At 38.3% G+C, this 24,600-nt stretch overlaps 1 protein-coding gene across 1 annotated transcript; it reads left to right on the forward strand.

Annotated features, from left to right (window-relative positions):
- The first annotated feature begins 5,700 nt into the window (after positions 1-5,700).
- nup50 (nucleoporin 50) lies at positions 5,701-21,161 on the forward strand. The gene is made up of 8 exons (XM_088644704.1): positions 5,701-5,859; positions 8,446-8,521; positions 9,578-9,661; positions 12,129-12,324; positions 13,916-14,563; positions 16,608-16,695; positions 17,323-17,441; positions 19,305-21,161. Exons 2-8 carry the CDS (start codon positions 8,453-8,455, stop codon positions 19,502-19,504), a joined length of 1,404 nt encoding a protein of 467 aa, XP_088500830.1. The 5' UTR covers positions 5,701-5,859; positions 8,446-8,452; the 3' UTR covers positions 19,505-21,161.
- The last annotated feature ends 3,439 nt before the right edge of the window (positions 21,162-24,600 follow it).

Below are 24,600 nucleotides of genomic sequence, written 5' to 3' on the forward strand. Positions count from 1 at the left end.
GTATCTACTTAAACATCAATATTATAGTTCAAATGACTGTTGTCATTGACTTGGGTTCTTTGAGCACCCGAATATCGTCGATGACAAAACACTTTGGCATGAATGCTTATTCGAGTCGAACGACTGTTACATTATGTGTTGAATAGAAATTAATGATTAATTCAGATGAATTAAGATTTCTACAAAACACTGCAAAAAGAACTACAGACACCTTTTAAAATTTAAATTCAACTCTCTTTGAATAGCAAATTCAGTTTAGAAATGAATGAATTTCACCTGGTCTTTTTCAGAAGCAAAACCTGCATTGCTAAATAGTAGTTAAGAGAAGGTGTTCTCTTGAACAAATAAAAGCACGAGCTTCACAAAATGTCTCGAGGCGGTTCAGCATCAGATGGCTTCCTAGGTTCTTGAAATATTTAGTTTAAAAAAATGAGTTCTGAAATATTTAGTGTAGTCATACAGAAGGAAGGTTTCCACATACAAGACATTTCTACTTTCTTCTAATAGCGTAAGGTTTATTCTTGTTTTAGGAATTGGGCAGGAGGGGAGTGCAGAATATACTTATGCAGAACATAAGGACTGAAAATTAAAAAAATACTAAAGTCAAAGAAACAGTTTTACCAACCTGCCTCCCTACCTGATACAAGAAAATAATTATACCATTGACATGGGTAAAATAGAGGGTAGAGCTCCCTTCTGTTCTTTCATGGAAAAGAGTTTGTGAACACTAACTGATCCTTGAAGGAGACCCCTTCTTTGAACTGAACAGCATTGTTTCACATTATAGTTGAAATATGTAAACATGTCGATGACCAGATTAAAAAAAAATATATACATGTATATCCCTGTGCTAAACCTGCTGATTCAGAATTTTCATTTTATAGTGCAATGTTTGACTCTGATGAATGAAACCTTGAAATGGCTTTAATTTCACATTTTCTGAATTTTAAGTCTTCCATTATCTGCCATCTGCTAAAACTAAAATTAATTAAATCCTATCAATCTGTCGTCGTACGTTATGCCTTCAGCCACTGAATAGGTGTAGTAGTCCTGTTATGAACTTCACTTGTTTCCTTATTACATCTAACTAGTTACTTGCACAGTTCCAGGGACCTGCAAATCAATCTTGAATATTCACAGCCAGTTCATTGTATCACCTTATTCACCTTGCTCCTGACTTTGTTCCGGGCTTAATTTCTTATTGTTTGCACCGATGCAGTCTGCTTAGAAATGACTAGCTTATGGGTTGTTTTGGTGAAAACAGTTGTGCGCTAGTCACATTTAAAAGACTTCACGATTTGTTTTGCTACAGCAAAGCGGTCATGTCGTATGCCGTATGTCGCGGCAGACTAAAGCGGAGTCAAGTTTTTTTTAAGGGTTTTTTAATCCACAACCAATGGCACTCCAGGAAAATTGTGTAATACCATCGTGACCCCTGTCAAATTAGGGATTTTTCTCCTTCTCTATTTTTTGTGTAGCATTCTAAAAAACACTTGGGCTGTTCTAGAAACTATTCTAGTATTATTGTTCCATTTTGTAACTGTAGTGGACCTCATAAAGCCTCATGACCTCTAACACCTGCAGGTTTTGTTGACTAGGAGATTTGTTCAGTTCATTTAGATAGATGAGGTTTTAGACTAGGATGTGTCTATAAAACGTCTGTTAAAGATAAACATGACAAAGGGACACTTTTAAAATGAGCACTATCAGGGTAGTACGGTACCCATAATATGTTTACTCGGAATGCTTTGCAGTTTCACAGTAATGGCTAAAAACCATCATAATTAATTACTGAACTATGAATAATTGCGATTCGTTAATAGCTATTTTTAATTAATGCAATCTATTAATAGCAACAGATTAATACAGCTATTAGTCTATTGTATAATTTACAATTCAGCTGTTTTAAAATACAGCTGTTATTGCCTCGTTATCCCCAAGGTCTTGGCACATTTAATAGAAATTGCACAAGAACGCAAAATGACTGTATTAATCCTTTTAATAATTAGTAGCATACATATACCTCTTAGAATGAAGTTGAACTGAAAATAGGTGGCATATCTACTATGTCTGTATTGCACAAACAGGAAAACATTTGTTAAGTCTTATTAAGAACACATTTTGTATTTTTTATTGTCCCCTTTTTGCTCTTCCTGAAGCAAATCAAAATAATGTATTTGCCCCGTACCCTGCATACAGCTACAGCTTTATTTCCATTCTTCTTCCATTCTCAGATTTCTACCATTCTCTACACAAAGTAGAGATCAGAGGAACAAATACAAACCTCGAAGGTTTACGCAAAATAATTAATAAGATATTAGGTTAGCATTTCAATACCATCATCGGCCACTAGAAGGCATTCATTTGATCCATGTTTTTTTAAAGTGTCAGGAAAATATGCACTGTTGAGTATTTTAAACTTTCCAACGTTGTATATTTTTGTGTGTGTGTACACTTCCCTTTTTACAAATCAACTAACAGTAAAACATTTATTTTCTTTATTATGTGTCATGAATCGAACCAAGACAAAACAGCAAGTAGTAATATTTATTTTCATACAAAGGTCTCGTCTGAGAAATAGAACAGCTTTCTGATATAACAAAATCTTCATGTTTGGTAGTGGAAAAAAGCAGTGCATTTGGACATATCTTCCATGCTAGCAAAAATATATGCAAATGCTGATGGGATAGCATCTTGAAAGCCTGGTGAATTCTTAAACAACCTTAATTCACTACTCTGCAGTGCAGTAAATTGTTCTCTCCACAAGTCTGTTACAATATTTGAAGCTGATACCATTGCACAGCGTTTTGTGGTAACGTTACCAATTGATGAGCAATACAGAAATCTCACTCAAATTCGCTGCTCATGACTCTTAATGTAGTTTCCCTCAAAATCTGCTGACTGTTCCTGGTGGAAAAGAGCGTTCCTTTATAATGACAGTAGGGGAGGCTGGGGGAAATATCCAGATACGTGTCTGAATTTCTGGGGATTTTTAAAAAGGCATTTTACGTGTAATTTACGGGTAATGTCAAATCAAGACAGCTATTTGAAAGGGGGGTTGATTTATTTTTAACAGTGTGTATTTTGCCTGCTCAACTAAACATGAAAAGTCTGGATTGGGTAAGGAATGTGCATCTATTATTTCATTACTATTTCCTTGTTAGGATGGGGTCCAGAGTCCTTTTGACTCAGTAAAGGGCTGAAAATCTGTTAAACCTCAGTAAAGGATTAATTGATTGATGCTAGCAAGACCGTAGCTTCAATATTCGTTTGGAGGATGGGCCAACTGGCACTTTTTCATTTGTAACTTTTTTTCATAACATTTGTATCTTTTCTGTGTTCTCTGAACTGGCTTCATCACTCTGCTCTCCTCCCCAGTGATAGCTGATGTGTGGTGAGTGTTCTGGCACACTATGGCTGCTGTCGCATCATCCAGGTGGGGCTGCACATTGGTGGTGGTGGAGGGGAGTCCCCATTACCTGTAAAGCGCTTTGAGTGGAGTGTCCAGAAAAGCACTATATAAGTGTAAGCAATTGTTAATTATTATTATTTGTGTTGGATCAATATAGCTCCTGTTTCTAACTGAATGATTGGTAAGTAGGGCCGGCAGATGTTCTTAAGAAAACAGAAACTACCATACGCGGGGCTACAAAAAATAGGTGCAAAACAAACCAGTACAGACAGATTGCTGATCTCAGCAGTGTTGGATGAATGTTATGTATTAAGGCTGGCGGCTGAAACCGCTTGTGGAGCTCAGCAGGAAGACAACAAGGACTCACACATCTCCTCCCATGACCCCGGTTCTGTCGGCCTCCTGTTGCTCGCCAGGCACGGTGTATAATATACAGCAGCCTGACAGGGATTCATTTGAACTGTGATCATCCAGCCCATCGTTGACACAGAAAGATTGCATCAAGACTTGCTTAGGGCTGAAACCATTTTATATCTTTCACCTTGAGAAAGCAATCTGTGGTCCTGTGGGTCCTTAAACATTCTGTTATTTCCTCTCAGCCCTGTTTCACAACAATATTGTAATTAACAACCTGATTTCTTGACGGGACTGTGCTCCTGATTGGCAGGTTACATGTCTGTCTGCTATTAAATGCTTGCTACAAAGGTGAAAGTGCACAAATTTGCTTTTCTGCAGCCTAGTCTTCACTGACACATGCAGCCAGAGGAAATTAACATGATGTCCTTTCTAGGCATTCATATCCAGAAAAGCAAATGGTTTCCATCATTTTAGGAACTGTCTCTCTGTATGCTCACCTGCAGATTGTCACTGTTCGTGGCTGTCATGACATGAAATCCACGCATCTCCTTGTCCTTTTCACATATATATATATATTGATGGGGCGGAAATACTAGGTGATAGGTTGAAGTATTTTGAGATTTCTGTCAATTTATTTTATTCAGTGTGAGGTGAAAACAAAGCATAGGCAATAAATTGCATTGCAGAGCACACACGTCCCAAGCCTGTCATTTTAAAAAGCAATAGAAAACAATGTTCTTGTTTATTTGGTTTATTGGCCTTACTGGAAATTTTTGTCTTAATGACAAGTGAAAATAAATACTTTTAACTCCTTCATTTGAGATGAAATCTAATATATAAATAAAATTATGCGTTTGAATTCAAGAGCATTTATCTCAAAACAAAGTGTTAACTAATCCAGTGTTAGAGTGACATGTTACAATGTCAGTCAACTGATCAGAAATCGCCACACTTCCTCAAAGCCTACAATGCATAGCAAGTACGACTTTTCTAACATTTTTAATATGAGATGAGCTCTGTGGCTTCTGGGAAGGGAAATATTGTATGACAGGAGCAAAACAATTAGGTTTTAGCAAATTAAGCCTATTCTTGCTGACAGAGTGCAGGACAACTTCACATTTCACCCAACACCATATGTAAGACTCTGAAGTGTTACTGTTCATAATATAAAAGGTTCAGGAAGAAACTTCAAAACCTGATGTTGCCTGACTCAGCTTGAGTTTTCAACAGTATAAGTGAACTAGTATACATCACAAGAACAGGCCTGTTGCAAGTGCAGGAGTTAATGTTTCTTCAAGCGCAACAAGACGGGGGTGGGCACGCCCCAATGGGCATGAACCCTATGCTTCCCCCTTTTGTTTTTTCTTTCCTTTCCTCAGCAAAGGTTTCCACGCAGATGCAAATATGTATAGAGACATGGTAAGGAGTGCTACTCTGTCTCCAGCATTATGCAAGTCAAGTTATGCAGTCGGGAGCAATTATGTGAGAAGAAATCTTCTTTAACACATGAACGCCTTCGGTGCAGGCTGACCTGACTACACAGTGGTTCACTGATGAAGCCCTTGACCTAACAGCTTTCTCTTCCTGCTTGCCAAAACAGAAGAGTTGATTTTTCAAAAATACAAAAATAAAGTAAGAAGAACGACTTTGAGACCAACAGGAGGAACATTCTGCTGGACAACCTTCACCAGCATGCAGCTACACAGGAGAAATGATGAAGCATCCCACAGCAGTGTCACTACGTAGAAAGGTCATGCTTGGTACTAAAATTGCAATGTTTTTGTTTTGACAGTGTCACACATTTCTTACTACAAATTAGGAACTACAGTACCGGACCCCAAGTACAGAAGCCGGACAGACCTAAAAGACTTCAAGTCCCATAGTGCCGACGGAGGCGGCTTCTGTCGGACTTGCGCAATGCTGCAGTAAGACGCGCGGTTATTCCGTTTTATAAAATGGCGGCTTGAAGAGGGGCGAGAGCGGGGTTGGTACAGGTGAAACGTGAAAGCCGGGAACTGAAGTGCTGGGATTTTAAAAATAAGCATTACGTTGAATTCTATTTGCTGTTTTTTTTGAGTTGACGGAGAAAGGTATGTTGTCAGAAAGTTAAGTACAGTGTTAGTGATAATTACGGTTTTAGATGCAAGCGCGCTGGAAACCGGTAAATGTTTTAATCATGTGGTTATTTAAATTGTGTAAAACAGATAACGTTTTGGTGTTCATTTTCACATATTTATATCAAATGTGACTGATAATTTTCATTTTAATCCGTAAATCCATTTTTAAACCAGTCCGATCTCCTAACTCGTATGGCTGTTGCTGTGCAGTAACTGCTTGGCCGACATAGAAATATCTGGAAATAAATACTTTAGCAGTTGAATACATGAAAAGTAAGAAACTTTTTTTATTGTTTTGCGTGTGATTTTGACTGTTGTGTTTGCTGCAGACGGTAGCTAATCTACTTAATTGCATATGTGATTTCAATTTTACCTACCTAAATACCTGACTAATCGTATTAGTTTAATATCCATTTTCCGACATCTCCCGGAATAGCGACTTCGTGGATTGTGAAACCGACATTTCTTCGTTACTTTGAACGTATTATTTTGTAATGTGGCTTAATTTGCATTCCAAATCAGTCTGACCTTTTTTAACTCGATCTAAACCTATTATTAAGCCACATTCTCAGTATGATCGGGGGCAGGGTGCCAGTATCCAAGGTGTTTTCTTTCTCCTGTGGGTCAGGATTGTGTAACCGAGATTGTGCACTTACTCAGTCCAGAATTTACACACAGCCAGGCTTTCGTTAATGGAAAATTAGGCACAATGTTACACGACACGCTTCACATCTTCCCTGGTCAAGGAGTAGATGAGTAGGATTCTAAAGAGCTCTGTGGGAAGATGGATTTGCTATAGAAACACTCCCAAAGGATTTTCTTGAAGAAACAGCCCCTAGTTTTGGTTTGGTACTACATTCTCAGGCTTGAGAGAATAGCTGGATCTGTAAAAAAGGAATAAAGCCATGCAGTTATTACTGTATGGCAGAATCTATGGCCGGATCCTTTATTATTTAATCAATTAAGTTGAAAGTTCAATATGGCAATAAAGGAGACACTTTGTGACCTTAAAGTTCAGCAAAGCAGTGTATCTGAGGAGCCATGAGATGCGTATCCCTGTTTTATATTACGCAATCACCCTCATCACTGAATTATTTCGTAATATTTTGGGGGTAATTTTCAACAATGTTTATAAAACTAAGGAAGGGAAACCTACTGCCTGGAAGGCAGGCACCTTGGATATTTTCCACCTTCTAGATATTTTTTTCTCTCCGTTGTGCTGGATGGTGTTTCTGATGCACAGTTTGTTCTGTGGCCATTTGTTTTAAAGGGTTCAAAACCAACCAAAAATTTGAAGTGAGCTTTAAAACTTCTACATCTGCAAACATATAGCACTGGCAAACATTCTTGATTTGTATTGTGAGTAAGATGTTTATTAACCTTCTTGGGGGGAATCAGACATCTTAATCAAAGCGTGCAGAAGGCCGAAGAGCCTGAAATGAATGTGTTCTTCATTTTTTATATGAGTGGCGCCAACTTGGTTTTCTCCTATGTTTTAGCAAGAGGGGTCATTTCAAACATTTTGAAATATGATTATCCTTCTATGGAACATAATGTACATATAATAGTTATAATAATAATTGCTTACACTTATATAGCGCTTTTCTGGACACTCCACTCAAAGCGCTTTACAGGTAATGGGGACTCCCCTCCACCACCACCAATGTGCAGCATCTACCTGGATGATATGCATTCAAGAACTTGATTAATACAGTTCTGAACTATATAGGATAAATCGGCAGTTGTAACCAACAGCTAGGAATACCTCTAGTGGCACCTGTGTTTGTGTAGGTTTAATATGTAGGATTTTTACAATTTTGTTAGGAAAAACAGGTTACAAACATTACAGTATATTAAAATTGTATAATCTTTTGATGAATGACTGAGTGATTAAAAATTAGCAACATCATTTTGGATTAGCTATGAATCAAACAATTTAATTTGCTACGTCATCCTTTGCAAGATTACCTCAAGATGTCCGAAATGAGGACCACTTTCATCCTGTCTAGCAGTTCTCAAAGTTGGCTTTGGGTAATCACGTTTAGAAATATATTTAGCTATTATATTTCTAGAATTTATAAGATGTGTAGAATGCTTCCTGCGGATCAGTCATAATTAAATAATTGTTAAACATGAACCCTGTGAATTTCAACTATTGATTGTGTCCATTTAAAATTTACATTGCAAGAATAGATCAAATGATGTGTGTGAAACAAATTGCGTATGCTTCTCAGTTAATTTGTTGCTTTATTCTACTTTTTGTCGTGTTTGTAAACAGCCCTCAAAGCATTAAAGAGCAGGGAAACGAATGGAACTTGGCTAAAGCAGCTGAATTATGTTCCAGGGCATAACCAACATGTTTAATGTACAATTAGTAGCAGCGCTCCAAGAACATCCATTAACTACAATCTACTAATTGCACATTTTTGTTAGAGGTATTGTAAGCTAATGATGCACTTAATATTGATTAAGAAAGAAACATCTGTGTGTTGTAGGTAAAGATGTAGCTGCAAACTGGAGTAAACTAATGCATTTTTCCCTTTCTTACCTTGGCTGTAGAGCTGTGATGGCAAAGCGGGTAGCGGACAAAGAACTGAATGACCGAAACTGGGATCAGGAGGATGAAGGAGAAGAGGTACGTCTGTACTGTATTTATAGTAGGTCACATCCAGCCCTCAGGGGAGTCATTTTGTGGGTAGAATAGGTGTGCTACATTTCTTAAATCTAGTTTATGAAATTTCCGTACAAGGGAGAAGATGCCAGTTTGTACTTGTATGTCAAGGTGAACTTCAGACAACTCGCCTTGCTCCGTCAAGATCTCTGTATCTCAAAATAGTTTCCTTTTTTCCCTTTTCCACTCTAGCCTTGCACTCCCTTTGATATACTGAAGCTGGAAACGCATTGTTCAGGGAAAAGAGCACATGGGAAGCAATTTGTGCAGCGAATCTGTCAGAACTTGTGTGACTAAAGGTTTCAGTTATTCCAAGGGGATTCAAAACATTCCCAAATACACTTTTAAATCTTAAACTTTTAAAATGTCTTGGAACCTCAAAGAAAACTTAATACCTTTGAATATGGAAACATGCCTTTAATTTCTAAACGGGTATTTTCATTTATGATGTAGTATTGAGCTGTGTATAAATGAGAACAGATTAAAGAACACGGGTTTGCTGTGTATGTCATTGTTGCAGTCTAACATGACTTCTACTGGTTGCAAATGTATTCTGAACATAATTTTAACTGAATTTCTTAAAAGAAATGCTGTACATTCCTATTTGTCTGAATAAATAAATTATGTGAATCAATTTCAGCATAGATGTTTCTCTGGATAGCCTGTATCAAAGTATAGTATAGTTATTTGTATAAGCAGTAATTACCAGCTATAATCAGAGGACTTCTAATTTCTTAATTGCAAATTTACATTTCCTCCTCACGTTAGAAAACACTTTACCATCATGATTTGGTCTGCAGAAAATGGCTGATGCATGTGCACCGTGTAGCTGGTCATTCTTTCTTCCTTTGGAATTGTCAGCCTTGTCGCTGGATGAACTTGTCCATTTTTCTCAGTGTGAAGAACAGGACACTAACTTTGCACAGTAGATACTACAAGAATCACTGCATCCTCCTGAAAAGCATTTATAGGAGATCTGAGGAACTTTGTCTCCTTAAAAATATTTTTTCTTGTTTACAGGCTGGAACATTCTCTGTTGCAAGTCAAGACGTCCTGAAAAATAGGGCTATTAAAAAGGCCAAGCGCAGAAATGCAGCAGCAGAGGTGATTTCACAGATTGTCCTGTCTAATTAACATGCCAACAAAATAAGGTTCCATCTTTGTGGTTCTTGGTCGTTTAATACAGATTTTTGCATTAATGGTTGGGGTTGGGCTTCTACAGTTAATGGACTATTGTGAGGAAAGGTTTGTCCGGTATTGTCAAGTGTACTTTTGATTTAAAGGACATACTGTTAAACTAGAAATATAGCCAAACTATATATACACTTTCTGGATCTTTTGACTTATTCAATAAAAATGTAGGGACAAATGACAATTGGGTGTACATGTACCTTTCTAGGATCCTGGCTGGTCTTTAGGACCTTATCTCCTTGTAATGGTGTATTTTTGTGGGCATTGAAGTTATTTAGGTTATCTTAATTAAGATCCTACTTAGGGGTGGGCGGTATACCGGTAGAAATATGTGCCACAATATGGATTTGGCTATACCGTTTATACCGGTAGAGAATGGATTTTGATGTTTAAATAGATTTGCATCGTCGCAAAAGGGGGTTTGGAAATTTTTACTTATTGACCCATTATAGTTTAAAATGTTGCCGTATTTTAGCTCCAGTTTATATAATTCTGAAAATGTTCGTCTTGCTGATATTGCGATATCTGATAGGTTCAGAATTATTGATCTTCGGTGGTTCATACGTCCCGGTTTATGACACATCTGAGGTCATTGTGGCCAGTAAAAAGTTGCGGGCCTCCTCTTCCCTTTTCCGTGAAAACAAACGTACATGTTCGGTGTGCCCATCTGCAAACACAAATAACGCGGAGAGCTGGAGAAAGGCAGCGATAGTGAGACGGGAACAAGCGCCGAAGTTGTTGAAAAGAAGGGTGCTTCATCGGTTGTTTGGAAATGGTTAAGATTTAAAAAGTCAGACCACGAGCAGAAAACGGTTATCTGCAAACTGTCGGGCGACGATTTTAGCCGGGGGCAGTAATGCAAGCCACCCCTTCTATCACCTAAAGACGAAACAGGTATGCGAGTATGAGGAAAGTACGAGAACGCGCTCCGAATCAAGCAGTTCTAGTGTTGGTGTGGGGGGAAAAAAAAGCCACAACGCAGACATTGCTGCCCGAGTCATTCACTAGTCGTTGTCTCCTCCCACCGCTGGCTTATCTTGTCATAAGGACAGTACACACGCCATAACCCTGTACCTGTGTAAGGACATGGTGCCCATCCAAACCGTTGAGAGAGATGGCAATGGTGAAAAAACTGGATTCACGCTATGTAGTACCAAACCGCAAATATTTTACTCAAACCAAAATCTCAAAGTTGTACAGCACCCATCGTGATAATGTGGAGCAAGATCTTGCCAGTATTACACACTTTTCTGCTACAACTGATCTGTGTTCGAGCCGCACTTCACAGCCATACCCGAGTCTGCACTGGTGGCAACGTTGTGACCTGTCACAGATCTGCACTCAAGCCAGAGACTGTCGACAAGCTTGTCTTTCTGGCATGTCATCTGTAACCTAAAGTCCACACTTACTGTGTGTGCAGTGCACCCTCTTTTTCAAATGTTTACACTGTGCAACTGTTTGAATACTTGAGGAGTTATTACTTTAAGGCTTGAATATTTTTGTCATTTTATTTTGTTCTATGAAGTATTGCATATTTAAGTTTATAAGAATTTTATTTGAAGTATTGCATATTTACTTATTTAATTCATTTTCATAACAACTGTATTGTTTCAGTTCTGCGAAATAAAAATGTTCTTAAAATGTTCAACTTCTACTTCACTTCAATGTGAAACTTCAAAAATACTAAAGGAACAACACACTAGCTAACCAACAGTTAATAATAACCGAATAGTTAACTCCAGGAAATAAATATTATCCAAGTACTCCTTTTGAAGCATGTTAGATTGAAATTATAAATTATGAAATGATATATATCGTTACTGTCCAAAATTAAAATTAAACTGTGCTATAATTTGCTATATGCTATAATAAGGCCGTATCTCCCAGCCCTAATCCGACTTTAGGGTCTCCACCAACTCCTGCTATTCTCATTTGCAGTCCTAGTACTCATTTAGGTAATTGTGGATGCTGTCCAGGCTTCATTGTCTATGCTGTTGGAGTGGAGTGACCTTGCTTGACAACATTGAATTCAGTGCCGTTTGTGCTCAAGTACAGTAGTTTTCCGTAAAAGCACCAAAAGCATCGCAGACTTCATTATTGAAGAGAATTGTCTGGTGGATTTTTATGAAAGTCAAGACCTTTCCCAAGCTTTTGAGACAGGGTTCTAAACTATGTAAAAGGACATAAGGTTTTCTTCTTGTGTGCTTTCTGAAGTACTGCTTTCGGTAATACTTAAATTGTCGATGGTGTCTGTAGTTCCAGGTTTTAATGAATGTATGGGTTACTTTTACTACATGTAATCTATTACCTCTTAAAAATGTGTATGGCTGTAAATATGATATATAAATGCATTGTACCTCATTTCTGTGTACTGGTTTAGGGAGAGAGTGGTGGGAACTTCAAAGGTTTTAAAGGCTTCACTCTGAGTGCGTCTGGGTCGGCAGGAGGCTTCGCAGGATTTGGAAATGGTTCTGGACTCAAACCTCTGACTAGCCTCACCAATGGAAATGGGAGCTCATCCAGCACACCCTCCTTTTCAGGATTCAGCAGCACATCTGACTCAAAAGCCACGACTGGTAAGTGCATTGGTCTCATAAAGCATGTGACATTAGACAAAAGCAATGGTTCTACTCTGATCTGAGCTCAAAGTTGTGCAGTTTTAGACAAATGCCTTTGTAGAGCGAGGCTGACATATGACAAAATCTCTTACTTGTGTAGCTGTGCATTTATGCCTTAGTCTTGACTTGTATGCATACTTATTTCCCTAGCCTTTGGTGTGAGATGCCTTATTCAATTTGCGTAGGTGTGTATTCTGAAGAGTTCACATTTTATCCATTAGAGCTGTTGGAATTTTCCCCAGTCTCCTGCTTTTTAGTACAAATTGATCCTCATAGTCTAGACACTCCAGGTTTGGGCTGGTGATGTCGTTAGATGGCTGGGATTGGAATGCCCCTAAGCAGTAGTGCATAATTGATGTGTTGGCGGGGTTTGGTGCTTTGGCCAGCTTGCTGAAGAAACAATGAACCTTGTGATTTACCATTTGTCTGTAGCATCACTCTGATGGTTGATGCTAACACTCCTCTAGGCAGTATTATACTTGAAATTGGGAGCGTTGATGATGCACAATCCTTGTCCTTCCTGTGCTAGTTTAAGGTATGCAGGCCTGATCAATTTCACAAGGGGGGGAGGGGCAATAAAAAAAATGGGATGTTTTTCATGTTGTTCATATTGAAATCCTAAAGATGCACGTCTCATTTTGCAACCAGAACCTTTTAGCTTAGAGAAGAGGGTTATAACCCTATCAGTCTGATCAAGAGTGAAATGAAATGAAAACTGGCCTACCACCCACCCTCTGGAACCTTATGCTTTCGTCCTATTACAACAGCCTGGCTGTTGCGTTGCTGGTGTAGAAGAACTTCTGCTTTCTGGGTTTCTCTATATCCTGCAGTTGCTGTTTGAATACGAGTGCTGTTTTAAGGCCCTCACTTCTGTAAAAAAAAAAAAAGTAGTCCTAATATTTATACAAAAGAATGAATTGCTTGGTTTTAAATGCATCTTGTTAATACGGTATGGTTTGTGCGGAGTACACTTTGGGTATATTACAATGGATTTTAAAACCTTATTTGGTGAGTAGTGCTAATGTAAACAAGGAGGGTATATGTTGTATCAACGGTGAAAATTGTTTCTTATTCTCAAATTTTACATGTTGCTTTTTATCACGTATTCTTAAGTGATGTCGTAGGTTTTATAATTCTTTGTTCACATCTTAATAAAAAAAAAACACTTTTCAAAGACCTACTGGTGAAAGTTCTGCATTAATTATAACAAGAGGCAGATTTCTCTTTACTCGCAGAAAGAAGCTGAAGTTAAATCATGCATTCCTAAGAGCTAGATTCTGAGACTGCTAGCTTAATCATTTAACTGTAGCTTACAGCGAGGCAGATGAGAAGCTGTCTTGGGAACTCATTTGAAATTCCTCAAGGCTCATTTGTGGTTATTTATAATTCAACCGTTTGTAAGATGTATGGTCTGCCTTGAGGTTATGAGAAGACGGGGTGAAAGTCCAATTAAACACTGGATTGTCAGCGGTGCGTATAATTTCGTTAGTATCCGGTCATATTGTGGAGTTCTAGGCAATGTCTTTCTTTTTTTTGTCTTCTATAATAGGGTCGTTAACATTCAACGGTCCTGCCTCCTCCTCCCAGCAACAGAGTAATGATGTCAGTAGACAGTCGAACGGCGTGACTCAGTCCAGCTCTGCCCCCTCGTCTCAGAGCTCCAGCCGTTGCAGCCGCGAGTACAACAGACAGCTCACTGCCCTGAACTGCTCCGTGCGGGACTGGATCGCGAAGCACGTCAACGACAACCCCCTGTGCGATCTCAACCCCATCTTCAAGGATTACGAGAGGCATTTAGCCACCATCGAAGAGAAATACGGCGGGAGCTCCGACAGCGGCTCCGAGAGCGAGCCCGGCAGCAGGCAGGCAGAGACGCAGCCGGGCTCCGTTCCCGGCTCCTCCGGCGCGCCTCAGCAGAAAGCCACCGCAGCTTTGTTCTCGTTCAGCAAGGAGGAGAAAGAGAGCAGCAGCGGCGGCGCTCCCGCCCCCAGTGCCCCTGCTCCTAATGTCACCTTCAATTTTGGGCAGAAGGTGGACAGCTCCGCCCTGGCTCCCCTGCCCGCCAGCAGCACACCCAGTTTCTCTTTCTCCAGCCAGGGCACCGGCTCTTTGTTCGGGAGCCAAGGCACGACTCCAGCCTCAACTTTCTCCTTCACCAGCGCTAAAACCAGCGTCCCCAGTGAAGAGAAAACAAAAGGTACCTCTTTATTTGTTTTTTTTTTACATCTGTGAAAATCTCAGCAGCACAACTTTTTTTTTTCCCTCCATTTTTCAGTTTTTTTTCCCCATCATCTCGGAAACAAATCGGTGAATTTCGCCATGCCTGGGACCATTCGCATTCCATGAGATTGTTTTTGGGGGGCAGAAAAATTAATTTGATAATGAAATGAGTCTGCTCCTGAAGAGTTTAGGTTTAATTATATTGTGGTAATGTGCATTTTACCTTGCTTGTCTAGATGGCTGCATTAGTTTCAAGATAAAGCTAGTACTTTTACTTTTGCTTCTAAGACAGTGCACTTAACTCTGATTGTCCCTGAAGGAACAATTGCTTGAGCAGTTTTTATCAAGGTACTTCTCACATGGCAGCCAAGGAGAGCTTTCTTTGATTCAGCCTGGTTATTGCTGCATGACTTGCAGAATAATTAATTCCATCAGTTTGTGAATACTAGCTTGATTGTATGTTAATTTTTATCTGATTAAAAATTAAAATTAGCTCTGCCTTTTCTTTTAGTCATTTTAATCTCTTCTAAGCTATATATATGTTTCCAGTAAAGCTAAATGAAAGTGCTCATGAATTTAGAACACCAGGGCTACTTTCAAAGCTTTACGTGCCTTAAGATTTAGTCTGAAAAAAACCTATTCAGCATAGTTTTAGTGTCTTAAGATATAAAGTTGTGTATGTCATTAAGCTATCATAGCAATCAGAATGCCTCTTTTGTGTTGTACTTACTGGCTGGATGCCACTTCTTAAATATGGATGGACAACTTAATTTGGCTTTTTAAGATTCCCTTCTCTAAATGTGCTTAAGTTATATTTAAGTGTACTAGATTTGATACCATTTTGTCTAAAACCTATTTAGTGCAAATGGGAAATTTGCTGTATTGTCTTCAGTTGTCCTTATAGCTCTCCTTTTTGTTGCATTAATCGTGTTACACAAATTCCACAAATGCTGTAGTAATAGTGTTTATTAAATTGCTACTTGGGCAAATCCAGTATTTGTAAAAATTAAGATTGTACTTATAAAAAATGAATTTATTTATAACAGGTTATCCTTTTTTGTGTTGTAACTTAAATTATCAATAACATGAATGCCTGTTTTTATGGACTCATAGGTGTACTGTACATTAGAATAAGCTTTATTACTTGTTTTGCACATTTGTTTTAGAACATGAACTGTTTGGGTAGAATGTGGGGCATTTTACATCCAAGAATTTGGAGCTTGTCTTTGATCAGGTGTTTCAAGGAATAGTGTGGCATGGTAAAAAAAAAAGGCAAATGTGGCCTACCTAAATGTTCACAAAGTCCAAGAAATAAAATTGTATCTTCAGGCCAGGGCAGTATGGTAATCAGTCACAACTGTGATCAATCGGCGTGTGCCACTGGCATTTTCAGGTTCGAATGGTGGCATAGTGCCACACGAAAAGTGGGACATCGAATGTAAATGCAAGACCAAGTTTACATTTGGACCAATTAAAACATTTCCTGCTCTCATATCGTGCAAAGATTGAAAAGATTATTGACAAGTAGTTATACTGTGTTTTAGTTGTTGCAAGAGGAAGATTATGAGTATGAGGTGACATAATGCATTTGCTGCACTGTGTGGAAATTGCCTGAACTCCCAACCAGGCTGCTTATATTCAACTTCACAAAGGTTTCTGGAAGTTAGATAGAACAGACATCACAAAATATCTAAATACAACATTTTGCTGGCTCAGATTTTTGTAGCATTATGCAGTTTTTAAAGATATTACCGTTATTGTGTTGAAATGCTTCTGAGATCGATGTTCCTACTTCAGTCAATCTTGAGGTGCAAACAGAGTGCTGTGAATCCTGAATAGATCAAAGATGCAACACCAGATTAAAATGAAAAGATCTTGCATCTGAAGCTGATAGATTTTTAAGCCCCACTTTTTAAAGCCCTATTGTTTTTTTTGGGGGTTTTAGGCTGTGGTGTACTGAAAACTGAGGTGCAGTGCCTAAATGCTTCCCACGGTTTCTGACTAGATCTTTTTCTTCACAGATGAAAATGCAGGAGATGAGGAATCTGAGGAGCCCCCTAAGCCTGTTGTTAATGAAGTGAAGGAAGATGATGCCTTCTTCTCAAAAAAGTGAGAATGAATTCCCTTTTAATCATCCTTACTGTGACAATTGTTTGTGCATGTCTCACTGGAAAGTTTTTTCTTAACTTACGAAACATAACCAGTGTAGTAGTGGTCTTCCTAACCTGACCTTTTAAGGAACCGTAATGAACTGTTACCAGAGTTAGTGATTTAAGTCTACCAGATCTTTTAAGCTAATCTTTATCTTCCATTTTATGTAGTCATCCTTTAATATGAGGAGGGTGGCTGCGCTTGAGTGAGTCGTCAAGCTGCGTTATGAAAAAATAAACATTTAGAAGGCTTTCTTCTGTGGAAACAAAGGCTTTTGTATTATTAGGTACTTTATGTTTTGAATTGTCAGTTACTCCTGAGAACTGAACTGTAGTAAATGTATGGCTTAGATGTGACTGAAAATCAGTCCTGTGTGACTGAAACCATTCTGAAGTATTATGGCCCGCGCTGTAGTTCAGGTGTTTTGTTTCAATGGGGTTTTATTTTTCATTAAATCCCAAAAACAGTTGAGTAAAAGGGAATGAACCTGATCCAAATGTCAATGAATTCGTATTCTGAAATGGCCATTCCTGTTTTCTGGGGGTTCCCTCCTCGATTACCTGCTCGGCATATTTTCTGTTTCAGGTGCAAACTGTTCTACAAAAAAGAGAATGAATTTAAAGAAAAAGGAGTTGGAACACTTCATCTGAAGCTTGTTGCAGACAAAAAGACCCAGCTTCTAGTGAGAGCAGACACCAATTTAGGTGAGTTCATTTTTTATGATGTTGTCATGTCATGTTTTTTTTACGTTGTTTCAATAGCTAAATAATGGAGTTGGAGGTACTGTTTGAATTGCATTCTCTGTGCTTCAATTTCAAGTATTGTTGCATAATTTAGCACGGGAGAGCACAGATTATTTGGAACTGTGGGGCTTTCCAAGTTGGGTCCACTTGCCATCTTGGAAGGAATAAGGTGGAATATCCTCACTTTGTTCTTTTATACTGAGAGTAAGTCTTTTCACATGTATCGAGATTTTCCCCATCACCCCACTCATCTGCAGTAGCTGTGCAGCTGTCGGGGGTTGCAGCTGAAAGTTATTGAAAGTTGAATGCGACACGTGAAAAATCGGGGCACGTCCCCTCCTTGTCATAACATGGTTGTGAGGGTCTGGTTCAGATGCAGTCCAGTGATACATAATATAAGAAGTAAACCCACAACAGAACTGACAGTTTCACTTGACGTTCCTAGAAGCTGCCTTAATCTGCCTTGAAAATCCTTGGTTGGGTGCCCATGCTGTTTAAGGTGACAAACGTGAACTGCAAAGAAATAAAAAGATGGTGTAGCCATTACATGAATTTCAGAAACATTTATCTGAAAAGGTACAAAAGGAAGCAGCCTCCCAGTCTTTCTACATTTTTGTTCTATTGTGGAGATTTACCTTGTCATTAGAAACATTTACTTGTTAGCGTCTAACACGTTGTCCTGCCGAGCCAACCTAGCTCATGGTTAAGGAGGCCTGAATGCTTGTAATAGCCTCACCCCTTCACACAAGCTGCACACATTTTTGTCTCCCAGGCAGCAGGATTTGACTGTTTCAGAAACAGGAAGCAAAAGGCTCTCTGACTTGCAGCAGCTTGACATTGGATATCTTACCCTGTTTGGTACCAAAAGTGTTTATAGATGATATGTAGAAAAGTTCTCTTTCTGTGCCCTCCCCAGTCACCAGAACATCTGCACAACTTTTCTTGCTGCAAACCTTTCAGTCTTAAGTTTGAATTTTAATAATCTTTCTAATTCCATTTTTCATTTGATTGTTTTAATGTTAGTAAATAGTGTCTCAGACTGTTGCTGCCAGATAGTCAAATGGGATATTACATTTCAGTGTTCATAGGATTTTCTTGTTTTCCCAAACTGGAGTTTTCACTGTGCTTTTGTAGTGGTCAGATGCAATTTACACATCGACTTGAATATTTCTAGTAAAATCCTCAATTCATTTAGGAATGCACCGCTTAGTGTTCAGGTTTCCCAGTTGGTGAAATTGCCATCATTTGTGGTTTGTATTTGTTTTGGTCTTGAGTATTCTTGTACTTCTTACTTGTTCTCTTGCAATAAAACTATTTTTTTTTTCTTAGGTTAGATCTTGCTGTTAAATAGAGCTTGTATAGCCTTATATTTAAAAAAGAGACTGCAGTAACTACAGTGTCCTGTAATTGTATCTTTATAAAGTGCTGCTCTTTGGTAACATGATTGTATGAACAGGTGAATTTTAGCATTTCTGGGCTGTTTCCTTCAGCTCTGTAAAACACTTCATTTGTGATAGCCTACAAACCTTAGTTTTACATAGTGTCCTGTAGTACTCCGTATTTTCTCCAGTGCCTTGACAGCTCAGCCAAATCCAGATGACATTAGTGCCTATTGTCTTGTGAACCCTTTTGTTTGAAAAAACAGTAGCTTTCTTAAAGGGTTAAAATTGAGGTGCTGAGCAGATTGAGAATAAAAAAGTGTTATTTTACTCTCAGGTGATTTCACATTGGTTCTATTTGTGCCAGGCTTTTCCCAAGATCAGGGTAATTTGTCTAAAACAAAACTTTGAGCACAGCGGAACATGACTCTTTTCTGTTCTATAGGAAACATCCTGCTGAATATTCTGTTGCAGTCATCAATGCCATGTACAAGAATGGGAAAGAACAATGTCATGGTGGTCTGTGTCCCCAATCCTCCAGTGGATGAGAAAAATCCGACGGCACCTGTCCCCATCTTAATCAGAGTAAAAACAGCAGAGGATGCTGATGAACTACACAAACTCCTCCTGGAAAAGAAAGCATAGCTTAGAGCCACACTGCACTATGATAATTGTCTGCTTTTTTCCTCTCTGGTTTTCCTTGATTCTGTCCAGTTTTAGTTGTCCAGTGGTATGGGATGCAATGAAATTTGCAATGTTATAGCACAGTTTATATTGCTGTGAAAAGTCAGATTTTTTAACATCTTGCTGTAATCTGATTTACAAGATTGAAAATAAAGGACTCCCCTGCTTTGTTGCATGCATATTTTAGAGTTTTATAGTTATAATACTGTGAAATTTAAATCCACGTTTAATTTGCCTTGAATCTAGGCTATTGGACATTGATTTGGCCGAACTCTTGGCTTGGTAACTTTAAAGATTTGTCATCTTTGAAACGTGAAAGGGATGTCTCCTTATGTACATCTGTTTTAATTCAAAAACAAACATTATGAGCTGCCTGGATTCAGTAACATTCCAGTGATTTTTTTTTTCTTTTGCTGCTATCATTTAAGTAAATTGGAATCTATAACAGTTAATAAATTTCCTCAAGCAGTTTTAATTTAAAATGTCAATGGTACTTCATTCTTTTTGACAATATTGTGCCAGAAAACCTGTAACTACCTGTAACTATAGGAATCATGGCTGAATATGACTATTGTACAGTTGAATATTTTATACTGATAAAATGGAAGTCCGTTATTGACTTGTCTGAAAGTGAGAGACTTTTGGCGGAGTCTGAAGTGACCTGTGTGTCCTTTCCCCTTGGATGTTTGCAAACTTCTCCCGTATATTATAGCACCATTTAGACACTGCCTTGCATTTTATGTCTTTTGTAACTTAGCCATTTAAAGTTATTTTACTGAAGCGAGTGAGCTCATTATCAGATTGAAATGAAATACAGTTTAACTTTCAGGTTTTCACAGGTTTTTCTTAATTGTTCATAGGATATCTGTAGTTATCAGGGTTTTGATTAGAACTTGAATTACCTAAATTTAAAACGTAGAGCATTGATTCCTGTCTGTTAAAAAGGAGTTTAATTAAAATATTTATTATAGCAAATTATTCGTGTTTGACCACTTTGGTCTACATATTTTATGTACAGGATACTGATAAACGTAGTTGGCCTATTCGGATAACGTTGACCATTAACCATGCACTCTGGAGCAGTGAAAATTGGGGTGTCTACTAACATGCACAAAGACCACGTATGCCACAGGGCACCAACTGTATCAGTGTCTGCCAGGCTTGCTGCTCAAAGAAGATGCTGTGCATTCTGTTGTACAGCCAAAGTGATGTCCATGCCCTCTCGGATGTCTTGACCATTGTTCCGTTTCTGTGTAGTGTTTCGTTGCTCCATGGTTCACAAATTTAATGATGGCTCGAATAAGCGATCTAACTTCATAAGCATTCTGTATATTTGTTTTAAAAAAATGTTAATAGAATTATTCTGTATTTCATAGCAATTTCTGTTCCACAAATTGTCTTAATTTTCTTGAGGTTTATTGCAGATGAAAGTCAGCAGTGTGTCAGATGTTTAGTTTATGGCAGTCAGTATTTCAGAATGGAACTCATTGATTTTGTTTTCAAAGTGACCTTTGTATTGCCTTTGTATAAGTACTGACCTTTATGCAGAGGTGCCCAATATGTTTGTAATAGCTGTTTACAAAGTGATTGGTGAATAAACCATATTACACTTTCTTGATGTTGCTTTCCGTTTGGATTTTAAATTCATATTAACATTTTTTTATCATATGTGATTACACATACATTGTATAAACTTTTAATGACTGGGAACATTTTTGTATCTAAACTGAATTTGATCTGTGACCTTAACAGATTGAATGGATACCTACTGTATATAAAAACTGCCATGTGCAATCAATCTCAAAAACCCAACTCTTACAATATAAGGAGGAGCTGTTCCATGTCTTAAGTTTACATTTTATTATGAACACTTACAATAGCAGGAGGCCCAGTGACTAATCAGGTTTATGGGTATTCTGAAATGCCCACTTGTGATCTGATTACACTTGATCTAGGTCAGTCTGTGGTCTTCTGCGGTCTAGTGAAGGTGAATGACCTCTAAGTGCACTTTTGACTGTTTTAAGCAGGTATCATGTATACAAAAGAATTAAATTTTCTTCAACCATATCGCCACTTCATCACACTTTAATTATAGTTCATAATTGGAAGTGAAAATCTGCACAGTCTGCAGTGTTTTATTCTCTATATTTTAAGCGGTTTATCATAGCATTTGCACACAATTGAAACGCCAAACGTAAAGGTAAATATTGAAAGTGAAGAAGCTGGAAATTCTACCAATATTAAGCTTCAGGGTAAGCACGAGAAGTTCTCAATCTTTTCAACTGTTGTTCAGTTACACTGACCTCTATAAACGTAAACGTTTGCAATTGTCTATGCGTCTAAGAAGATGCAAGTTGCCAGAAACTCTTTTAAAATGCTCAGGTTCCACATTTCTAACAAAATGAAACCATTCCTGTTAACATCTCTAAACCAGCAATCGGAACATTGTTTCTACTGTAGAGGTTCTCCGTTGGGTTCCTGAGAGACCACCACGGCCTCCGGTTTTGACTATGGTGAAGTTCTTAACTGTGAGTTAAATTTTCATTTTTGGTGTGTTTTTAAATTAGTTTCATGGGATTTATAATTGCTTTCAATTCTGATATTGCTGTCAAAGCAGGGGAAAAGGATAGTGTTCTATGAGAATGGGATTGAAGCTCAATGCAATAAAAAAATGGATATACTAGCCTGCCACAAGGTGGCACTGTACAGTTAGCTGAGTGAAGTCCCTTGCTCAAGGATACATCAGTAGTGCTCATAACCAGAATTTGAACTGGCAACCTCCCAGTTATACATATACACAAATTATCATTATTTTACAATACTGCTATATCACAGTTATCTTGACATCAACACTTTTCATGCATGCAACACAGCCTTTGCTAATCCATGCATCAGTTTTGTAGCTGCTTTATCCAGTACTGGATCACAGGGGAACCGCAGCTTATCCTGGCATGAAATGGGTGCTAGGCAGGATAAACCCTGGACAGGATGCCAGTCCCTTGCAGGGCACATGCAGAGCAAAACTCACACCAGGGCCAGTTTTTCCCAGAAGCCAATTAACCCTCCAGTAGGTCTTTGGACTGTGGGAGGAAACCTGCACATAGCACCCCAGTCCAGAATTGACTAACGATAACAGAATTGATGCTAATCATGCCAGCTTCTTTGCTAATTACAGATTGAAAATACCTCTACTAAGGGAGTGAACTTGGGACACAACGTCAGCCAGTAGACATAATAAAAAAACTCCTCTAAAATTGACAGTAGGGGGAGCCATTGCTCTGGCACAAATCATTCTGTCATTCTGTTAGGATGACTAACAGGGCATTTTTCTTTTTTTTAATGAAAGCAGCTAGTGACAACAAAGCCACGTAATATTAAAAGTCACACCGTGACATAGTGCCAGTTTGTTTGAGCGCAGCCCAGTGTGCACATGAACTTTAGGCACTTGTCAGGATAGAGCCAGTCTTTATGGTTTGTCCTCAAGACAGCCCACAGAAAAATCCCTCTCAGAAACAAACGGCAGCTAAGAAATCACTTCTTTATAAGATAAACAGAAGGAAGAGATAAATGCTTCCCTGTGATGGATATAAGTTTTACATGTCTGTTTTCAGTTGTACCAGAGTCAGGTGAACGTCTTTGGCTTAGTGGGCACCTACTTCATATTAGTAGCTATATTCATATTCAAACATCAAAAACATTCATATGACATGTGGATGGCACTGTACAGTTATACAGTGTGGGACATCCCCTTCAGACTACTATAATAATTATAGAGTCCTAGAATAGATTTAGAAATTGCACAGATATGTTCTGTTCAAGCTTTAAGGGAACAAATTCTATGGGTATGTCTTTGTCTTTTGAAAAATGTTGGACTTTTATTTCTGTCTGATAAAAACCTGTAAACTGAAACCTTTAACCATGCCTTTTGAAACACAAAGAGTCTGCTTTAAAAGAACTTAAGTGGAAAGTGGAAACCCTTTCTTTATAAGCTTTATTGTTCATGAAGAAATGATCAGGCACATGACTTTAGAGTTGCATGTTATTATAAATTAACAGGCTAGTCTGCCAGATTACATTTCTGTTTGAAACTTGCACTTTACAAATATTTACAAAGTTATATATTGTTTTTAAGAAGTTCCTTCAGCTTTTGTTCGTTAAGGAAATACCTAAATTACACAATGAACACCTTTTCTGGTGATCTGTACTTTCATAAATGTAAGGCAAAGAAAGTATGGGACTTGCATGCACATCAAAGTCTTGTTTGCTTTCAGCTGCACATAAAAGAAGTCTATCAAAGGAGAAAGCATGTGGAAATCTGCATTATAACAGAGCCCTGCTGAATCTTGAGTGGCCATAACAGATGTGCAATCACAGCAGCTGCTCCAGAAGATGAGGTGATCAGACTGAAAAAAATAAATTATTGATTTTTTCATTCAGTAATTATGAGTGCACAGCACAAAAGATTTCAGGGTTGTTCAGCTTCCTGTTTAGTATTCTGGGTTGTGTGGCCTCAGTATATCATGATTGCCCAAGCACTCAGCAAGTGTGACCAACACACCTAATATGCGTCACACTTCACAATGTAAAGTTGGCAAACTTTCAAATCCTTGAACCTGAGGGCATCTGCAGATTGTCTCTGGTTAGTAAATCCAACTAACCATCAAAACTGAAGTAATACTTTGTTTTTACTTTTCCAAGGGGCTTGTTAACAGACATTGAGATCCCCACCTTTAGGATAGCACAGCAGGAGGTCTTGTAGATATAACTTGACATTAGAAGTCTAATCTTTTTAAAGCAGTGACAATAACCCCACTCAGTTGGTTCCAGTTGACTGGGAGAACACACTTACCACCCTATTTACTGGCATCCCAACCTGGAAAGAGACCAAGGCTGCTACCAATGTCAACCGGTTATAACCTGTCGTGTGCTCAATCGGGACAGGTTATCAAAAACAAAGAGACTTTCCTTAAAACTTGTCTTAGAATTCTTTTTGGTTCATGATACTCTTAAAAACCAGGAGGTTCTTGTAAAAGACAATCTCTGACTGCTTCAGGCAC

The sequence above is a fragment of the Lepisosteus platostomus genome, chromosome 9 (assembly GCF_059453375.1).
Source record: "Lepisosteus platostomus isolate fLepPlt1 chromosome 9, fLepPlt1.hap1, whole genome shotgun sequence".
NCBI classification, from domain to species: domain Eukaryota; kingdom Metazoa; phylum Chordata; class Actinopteri; order Semionotiformes; family Lepisosteidae; genus Lepisosteus; species Lepisosteus platostomus.

What these genes read in the sequence shown, in the direction of transcription:
- nup50 (XM_088644704.1), top strand. Translation starts at nt 8,453, where the DNA reads ATGGCAAAGCGGGTAGCGGACAAAGAACTGAATGACCGAAACTGGGAT. An exon ending in GCAGAAATGCAGCAGCAGAG is followed by an intron (nt 9,662 to 12,128) that starts GTGATTTCACAG and finishes GTACTGGTTTAG; the next exon opens with GGAGAGAGTGGTGGGAACTT. An exon ending in CAGTGAAGAGAAAACAAAAG is followed by an intron (nt 14,564 to 16,607) that starts GTACCTCTTTAT and finishes TTTTCTTCACAG; the next exon opens with ATGAAAATGCAGGAGATGAG.